This window comes from Manacus candei, unplaced genomic scaffold (assembly GCF_025592945.1).
Source record: "Manacus candei isolate 608988 ecotype Guabito, Panama unplaced genomic scaffold, ASM2559294v1 h1tg000024l, whole genome shotgun sequence".
Lineage (NCBI taxonomy): Eukaryota > Metazoa > Chordata > Aves > Passeriformes > Pipridae > Manacus > Manacus candei.
The window spans coordinates 5035001-5043790 of record NW_026138072.1 but is presented as its reverse complement, the minus strand read 5'-3'; the positions used below and the strand labels follow the sequence as shown (position 1 = coordinate 5043790).

Sequence of the window (8790 nt, the reverse complement as noted above, 5' to 3'; positions counted from 1 at the left end):
TTATTTTCCTTAGCAGAACTTCATTATTAGTATAGCACAGAACTTATGATTAGACTGACACAGGATTTCTACAAGCAGAATCACAGAGAATTGATCAAGTTGGGAGTGGACTACAGCAGGTCATCTGGTCCAACCTTCCTGCTTAAGCAAGGTCATCCCAGAGCACATGGCATAGGATTGTTTCCAGATGGTTCTTGAGTATCTCCAGTGAGGGGGATTCCGCAACCTCTCTGGGCAATCTGTTTCAGAACTTGGTTACCTGCACAGTAAAGAAGTTCTTCCTTATATTTAGGTGGAACTTCTGTGCATCAGTTTCTGCTGATTGCCTCTTGTCCTATTGCTCAGCACCACCAAGAAAAGCCTGGCTCCATCCTCTTGGCACTTTCCCTTCAGATATTTGTAGACATTAAAGAGGGCTTCTATCAGTCATTTCTTCTTGAATCACTGTAATGGAATCTAAAAGTAGCAAAATACAGAATTTCTAATGCAATTTGACTTATGATTTCTGTTCACCTGGACCCTCTGCAGATCGGATTGGATCATAGCACATGGTTTGATGTATCAATATAACACTCATAATCTAGACTCAAAAACCATATAAAAGAACCCTCAGTCCTCGGAGGAAGCAGACAATGGCAGAGGTGTCCCTGGACAGCAGGTGGCCCCAGGTGTCTCTGTCCAGCGAGTTCCCCCTCAGGACCCTTCTCAGCCGGTTTTACAGACACTGTTCCGGGGGCTGCGAGCGCTCCCCGCGCACCGATCACCGGGGTCACCCACAGGGATCACCCACAGCCCGGGCTGGCCAGGAGCAGGACCTGGGGGCGGGCACGGAGTGGAGTGATTGGCCTGGTGCCCAGGGACCCTGAGGCCAGGAGGGAGGGGAAGAAGGTATCTGGTTTGTCTCCTTGGGGCACAGGACCTTCTGGGCCTGATAACGAGGGGAAGGGGCACAAACACGTTTCCAAAGAAGGGCTGCTCGCCTTGTGAAATGGCCTCAGTCACGAAGACCAACCATGGTACCGGAAGTGGGGAGTGGGGAGTGCTGGTCACACCACACTCCAAAACACCATCACGGCATCAGTCAGAATAACTCCCTTGCTGCACTCGACGGCGGATTCCCACCTTTATTGGCGTGTGCGAACAAACACCGAACAACGCTCCGCTGCTCCACCGCGACGCCACCATCCCACACCCGGGCAACTCCACTGCGCCACGGAAGGGGGGACGCCGGGCGTCCCCCGCCCTGCTCCCAGTGGTGCCGCCCGGGCCGGCGGTATTGCGCGTGCGCGGGGCGGGGCTGCGCAGTCACGGCGCTCTCCGCCCCCGCGCCGCCATGGCCGACCCGCGCCTCAGGCAGATCAAGATCAAGACCGGCGTCGTGAGGCGGTGAGTGCCCCCCGCCGCCAAGGGACGGGGCTCGGTGCGGCCTCCAGGGGAGGGGGCCCTGCTGCGGCCCCGGGGGCTCCACCGGGCCGGGTGGAGGGGCCGCAACGGGGCTCTGTGCAGCGTCGGCCGCCCCTGCCGCGGGCCGCGGTGCTGTGTGGGGCTGGCAGGTCGTGCCAGAGCGCGGCCCTGGCACGGCCGCTTCCCCGGGAACAGGCCCCGCTTTCCCGGGACGCTGGTTAAACGCGAGGTTCGTGTACTTTCGTTAGTGACTCTTGAGAGCCGAGGGGGGTCATGCTGCCCCGTCTGTGTGCAGGGCAGTCGCGAGGTATACTTGCCGAGGTATGAAGTCTCACTTATTTTTTTACCAAAGCAGCAGTTGAATTGGTTATTTGTGATTCAAAAGTTCGCACCGCAGAACCAGTGGTATCACAGAATAAATTAGGTTGGAAAAGATCTCTGAGATCATCGAGTCCAACCTGTGAGCAAACACCACCCTGTCAGCTAGACCATGGCACTAAGTGCTACATCCAGTCTTTCCTTAAACGTCTCCAGGGACGGTGACTCCACCACCTCCCTGGGCAGCCCTGTTAAATTCATTATCGGAGCCTCGATCTTCCGGGTTTTTAACATAGTCTTAATTTTTAAGAAGAGTTTGTTTGTCTGGATCCCTCTTACGGCTGTAAACACAAGGCTTTGACATGAACTGTTTGGTCACAGTGGGGTTTATTAAGATTATAAAGACTGTGCTGGCTCAGGCAAAGACAGAATTAGTGTGTATGTTGGCTGAAGATGTTAAATAGTGCAGTTTCATGCAATGAACTTCATGTTATGACTTAGCAAATTTCTGTCAGACAGGTATATTTTCTTGTACATGATTTGCTCTGAAAGGTTGGACTTGAAGACTAGAAAAATTGTTACTGTTGATGCTAGCTAAAGGCACTTGAGAGTTCCTGGTCTGCAACCAGGGAGCAAACCACTCAATTATAATTATATGCTTTTCAGGGCTAGTACAAAGAAAGGGATAAAAACATTTTGGAAAATGGAACAAATGCAGTTGACAGGATTCAGATTTGCTTTTGAAGAATGGCTGTGTGTGTGAATAAGCAAGTAAACTTGTTTATCTTATGTGGTAACAACAGGCATATCTGCAGTTATTCTGTCGCAGCTGTAAGTGAACATAACTTTAAAAAAAAGGGGAGAGGAGGAAAGGAGTGTTATCTTGCACTCCCTCTGGGGAGATGATACAGCGGCTGTGACGGTTGCACGCAGATAAAAGAAGAGGTATGGGTCAGTCCCACTCTACCCTTCTCCACCCAGAAGCCTAGTTATGCACTCTACTACAGTGGACGTTCATGTGACTTGTGTTAACTTAGGAACATCAGCATTGTGCTCCTATTTTGGACTAGAACAACTGTATAGGTATTTTTTTCCTGCTGTGTGAGACTTGTGTAGAGGCTTATTAAACATTCCATAAAGTGACTGACTAGCATGTCAGGTAATTTTCCTTAGGTTTTTTTTCTGTGTTTAGAAAGGCACATTGAATTTAGCCTGTAATGCTGATTTCCAAGCATGTTCAGTGCTCAGGCAATATGAATATATAAAAAAAGGTAGGGGTCAAGAACGTTTAGGGCATACAGAACTTTTTAGACATTTTGTTTGCTTTTTTTTTAGTCATCTGTTGCAGCAATTTTTTTTCTCTCATTAGTTACCTAACTCATCATTTTTTCTCAAACTAAGAATGAAGCAGCTATTCTGTTTTGGGATTTTTTTTTTAGCTGCATATCATCAATTCTTTGTGTACTCCTCTCAAGAGACAGTATTGTAGGTTGTGGGTAGTTTACTTGCCCACACGTTTCTTACGTTGCTGTATATCAGTGAAAGAAATTTAAACTAGGAATGGGGAGAACCTTTTGCTTTTTTGACAGCTCTGGTAGGCAGGCTCTTGGTGATTATATACTTTCACTAGTTTATCATTCAAAAAAACCTAGATTTGATGAGCATGAATAGTAATGTTTTCTGTTTTAACAAGCAATACTTTTGGTATAATCACTTCAAAATGGTCTTAGTTGTAGTAAATCCAAACAATGGCCTGCTGGATAGTGAGGGAATTGATTAGTAAAAAATGCAAAACTTCCAAAATACCTTATTTCTATTTCAGATAGGAAATTATTTTAAAAACTACTGGAAAGAAAGTAAGTCAGGTTGTGTGAAAATAGCACTGACATTTGCCCATAGTTTCCATGTGATTAAGTGGAACTGACACCAGTAGATTAGAATGAGACTAAGACAATTCACATTGCAATTGTGTTAGTTTAACTTTAACAATCTTTTAACATGCTTGTTTAAATGTGGCTGACATACCATAATTACAAATCTACAAGCCTTGATTATAGAATTTTACATCATGAACCTATGGGGAAAGTGTATTGATTTTTGTGAAGCAATTCTTTTTTTAAATTCACCTTTCTAAAACTGTGGTGTCTTCCCAAGATTGTTCTTTTGCCTTTTGCATTGGTGTTGATATTTTTTCTCTTTGTAAAATATCATTATATTGCAAAGCAATGTACACTGTGATTGTCCCCCCTTGCTCCGAACACAGGAAGTCCTGCAAGTTGCACAAAACTATTGGTCTGATTTTATATATAAATGTGAACAATTCTATTATGGAATTATTTAACTGGTAAGGATACATTTTGTGCAAGAGAAGTCTGAAGAATGCAAATATTCCTTTTGCTGTATGTTGACTCTATTGATAATTCAAGCACGAAATTAGTTCACATTCTTGGTTACTCAAGAAATTTGCTATTTCTGGTGTAAATCAGAAATTTTATCCATCTTCTGTCCATTATATGAATTATGGTTGCTTTCTTGCTTTCATTGGCCATCGGCACTCACTCTGATTCTTAGCATCAGTGTGTTGATAAGAAACTCACATCTCTTTTCTTTATTCTTGTTATAAGATTGTATGCAACAACTGTTTGTAAGCTCAATTAATGGGAAGAGATATATTATTTGGGTGTTGAGGAATGATCTGCAAAGCTGCTCAGGCAAACTGAGTCAGCATGATAAAGCAATTTAATGTATTGACATGGCACATCTGAGAGCTCAGGGATTCAAGAGGGTGAATATACTGTATGCACTGTTGGATACAAGCTGACTCTATCCAAATTAAATAACCCTTTTCAGAGTGCAGATTGCACATCTGTTGTCTAGGGTTGTCACCAGCTCAGTCCTGGAGTCTTAAACTTGTGTTTAGTGCTAGCCAAGTGTGGTTGTTGCGGTCCAGAGCTACTTATATATGTCTTAAGTACCTTTCGTAGTGTTCCTGACATCAGAATCAGATGCAGAAAGTCCCAGGTTGGCCCTGCGTTCGAAGGTTGAGTAGTTCTTGGAGACTTACTAGCATAGTCTCTGTCCCATATAAAAGAACTGCTTTATGTAAACTGTCTGAGAAAAGAATGCACTTGCATTTACATAGTGCTGTGTGAGGTAATATCTGTGGCATACATAGACCAACCTGGAAAAGGGTCTAGAAACAAACTTACTTTTTTTAAGGGATTCCTATTTCCCTGTGTTTTTCAATACATGCTTGCTTTTTACTTCAGGAATAACAAACAGTATCCATGCATATCTTAAAAAGCTGTGACGAGCACAGCTGTGAAAATTGCATAGCATGTTGTTTTATTGTTTTGGGGGTTTTTTAAACGGGTTTGATTCCATTTGTTTTACCTTTAGAGCAGACCTAAGCAATTTAAAAATTTTAAAAAATATTTCACAAATTTAAATTAGTAATGATCAGATTGCCTCTTTTGCATTGCTTTGTCCATCCCATTACCTCTTATAGAAAAAAACCCCAAAGTAAAAAACATGATTCTGGTATCTCAGATTTTTTCTGTTTACAGTTGTTTTCTGCCCCCTGAGGCAAAACTGTCTTATGTACGTCTGTGCTGACCATAGTAATCTATTGATGTCATCACTCTAACCTGGCCACCAAATTCATGACCATGTCATTAACAATGTGATATTAGGGAGGAAGGCTTTTTTTTTATTTTGGACAAGAACATATGCAAAACTGTAGCATTGCACTCTTAAGTTATTTGAATAGTCTTTCAGAAGTTTGGAGATACAGTAGTTCCAGTTGCTTGGCAACATTATTTGGTGGCATTACACATATATGTAATGCTGTTGTCTTTCTGTTTTTTCATGGCATGGAGCCACCCACCTATGTGGATTAAACAGCTACAGATAATTATTTTCTGTTGAATTGGAATGTGGATCCATGGGAAAAACTAAGAAAAATGTATTAAATTTATGGTAGTTCTTTGTATACAGATATGCTAACAACCATAATCCATCCTGTCTTGACTTTAAGTATTAATAAATTGTGTGATCATATAGGTGGAAATCTCATTCAAGACAGCGAGGTCCATTGTTTCTTCTTTTAGCTGTGTTAAGTCTCTTTCCTGATGCGTTGTGAATTGTCTACACGCATAATATGACTGTAATTCTATTTAATTTTTCTCATTACTGTAGCACTTACAGTTGGTTGTGCCCAGTTGGGTGAGGCAGGGAGGGGGAAGAAATAGAAATAAGTTTTTTTTTTCTCCAAAACAAAAGGTCTTGACTGAAGATGATGCCTGGGTTATAGAAGAGGAAATGATGATCTTTGGTAACCCCAATTGTTACCACAGCAGAGGCCCCGTTTCTCATTTTTCCATCTCGAGAACTGCAGTTCTTGGGCTCTGTAGCATTTACAACTTTCAACTCCTGTCCCATTCTATTTCATACCATTCTCTCCCAGAATTTTTGCCACTCCAGAGCCTCTTCAGGGTAGGCTCATAAACTTTCACTTCTCTCCAGCTTTTCCTCAGCATGTCAGAAAGGCTCTTTCAGCTGTCTTGGTGGACTAGCTATTTTCTTCTTTGCCCCTGAAAATCCGAATTCCTTCTTGCAGCACCTCATCAAAATCTTGATCCCCAGCCACCATCTTTTGCTTTTTGAATAGCCTGTAACTTAAGAACTTTTATTTTGGTTATACCTATTGGATTCTTCCATTCCTCTGCCCACTCCATGCTCCCACTGGCTGCTGACATTCAGAGATGACTTAGCTAGACAGACTTTCTCAGCTGGGCAAAAAGGGGAACTTCAGTTGTTTTTATGATGAGAACTTAAAAAATTGAAAGAATGTATTGCAAGAACAGGGTAATAACTGTGTTGAAAGGCAAGAACAGAAGGAGAAGCCCTGAAGATTCAGAGAAATCTCTAGTAACAGAGATGATAAAAATTACCTGGTTTTAACATTTTTATAATTTGAAATAGTTTTTTTACTTCAGAAAATCCTGTAACCGATTTCTGTATTCTTCACAGTAGAGTAATCCCTGGCAAAACCCAAGTTTGCAAAGTTACCCTGAAATGTCATGGTAACTTAGTTCCGTAAGCTGTTAGATGCAGGAGGGACTATATACTCGTGTATGGTTACATCCTGGCACTTAGAAGAGAATGTTTATCTTTGATGATGATTTTGTGACTAGAAAAGGAGTGCCTAAATGTGAGATCCTGTCTAAATCAGAAAATAGTCACCCATGGCTAAGAAAATGTGGGAGTTTGTGATACCTGTGTCAAGTATTGTATTTCTTGCCTACTTCCTTCATCTTCATTCATTGACATTTTATCTTGGGCCTCAGTCTGTAATGTTTGTGTGCTTATGTAGCCTTAGTGAACCCAACAATGTGTGTAGGTAAAATTTGCAGATTAGGGAGCTGGTACTTTAAGCTCTGCAGGTAGCGATCGCATGTTGCCATCATTACTGCAGTTGTTGAATTACTTGTGCTCTAATTGTGTGTAGTGTTAATACATGGAATTTAGTATACTATAAGAAAAAAAAAGCTGTACGTTGTACAGTTACACTGTAATGGATTTTTAAGTTTGAACTAAGCATAGATACTTCATTATCTAGTCAATACAGGCTGTCAGCTTTGGGTTTTCTATGTGCTTAGGCTGAATCCATGGCGTGTTAGCATGCACCATGGTTAATAGCAACATTAGTTCTGAAGAGATGCATGTCCTTTCAACAGTGAATTTGCTCAGTAGCAATACTGAGCAATTCCCTCTCATCTTCTTCAGAGCTCCACCTGCTCCATCCAGCCAGGAAAGTGTTTATTGTGTTGATTTTTCTAACGCTGGAGAGAAGTTTTCATTTGGTGGCTTAAGCACATAGGTGCCATTCTGGCTTATGGAGAACCTGAATTGTTGCCAATTGCTGGATGTTGGCAGAACATTAGGAGTAGTGGTGTGTGCTTGCTCTGTCCTTGTACCATTATACCACTTTTGTTCTAAGCATCCATTCCTGTCTGTGACTGTGGCTCAGGAAGGTGGAATTTTTGTCTGTGTACAGAGGATCCTAATTTCATTATGCATTCAGAAAACCCCTGTTGTGGATAATTTTTTCATCCGTCAAACTTCACATAAACTGTATGCCCAGAGTGCTATTGCTAATGATGCAACTATGGGAGATGACAGCGGACTGAGGTAGGAACAGAGGTACCTTTGTGGAGTGAGAAACAAGGGCAATTTGGGGTTCTTTATGCAGCAGCTAGAAATTGGAACAGTCTAACCCACTTGCAGCTCTGTACCCTAAACAGACTGGGGGCGAAGTCCCTTGAGAAATCAATGTGAACCTAAATTTGGAGGTCTCATTTCCCTCTCCCCGTCTCTGGTTCTCTGGTCTCTAATGCTAATTCAGACTTTTTGGTAAGCACATTCAATTTGCTTAACCCAGGAGAAAAACTGTTAGTTTTTTTTTTTTTTTTTGTTACTGTGTTAATTTCCTGCTGTTTTGGTGAACCGGATTGACTCACAGAGATATCATGTGAGCATTAGTGCTGGCAGAGATGTATGTTGGGGCTAGGGAGGGGAATACCTCTGTTCACCAGTGGTCAGCTCTTTGACTGTCTTGAACCATCTTGTATTACTTTGCTCTTCAGCCCAGGGAGCTGAAGTGGGGGAGAGAAAGTGAGTAAAAGAAGATGGATGAGGAAGTAAATCATAACACTATGGAAAGGACCTTTTTTTTCTTGTTCTACCTTAAGATTCTGTCAAGCCCTTTGAGCTCTTCTGGGTTTAGTCTCCAGCTTTAAAGTAATAAACCTGTGGTTTTCACAGAGAAAGCACAAATTCTGAAATTGTTTGTTAAGTGATGAGAAAGTTAAATGTGTAAAGGATTTGAAAAGGGCAGCAGCCATAGCCAGGAGCTTACCTCTTGTCTATAAAACATTTATGGTTTAGTTTTTTTCTTCAGTGTTAAAAAGTCCTTAACTTGATTTGTAGAGGCAAGAAGTGCCTTAGGACACATCCACAAGAAGTTTCACTTTAGACTTTGTTTCTTTATGCTCTTTCCCTAGCAGC

The 8790-nt window shown here is 42.1% G+C and overlaps 1 protein-coding gene across 1 annotated transcript in view; it reads left to right on the top strand.

Moving 5' to 3' along the window:
* Window positions 1–1269: 1269 nt before the first annotated feature.
* TBCA (tubulin folding cofactor A) overlaps window positions 1270–8790 on the top strand; it is a 25376-nt gene continuing 17855 nt past the window's right edge. The window contains exon 1 of the mRNA XM_051788127.1: window positions 1270–1386. Coding sequence (XP_051644087.1) covers window positions 1334–1386 — 53 coding nt within the window. The 5' untranslated portion in view covers window positions 1270–1333. The remainder of the gene's footprint in view (window positions 1387–8790) is intronic.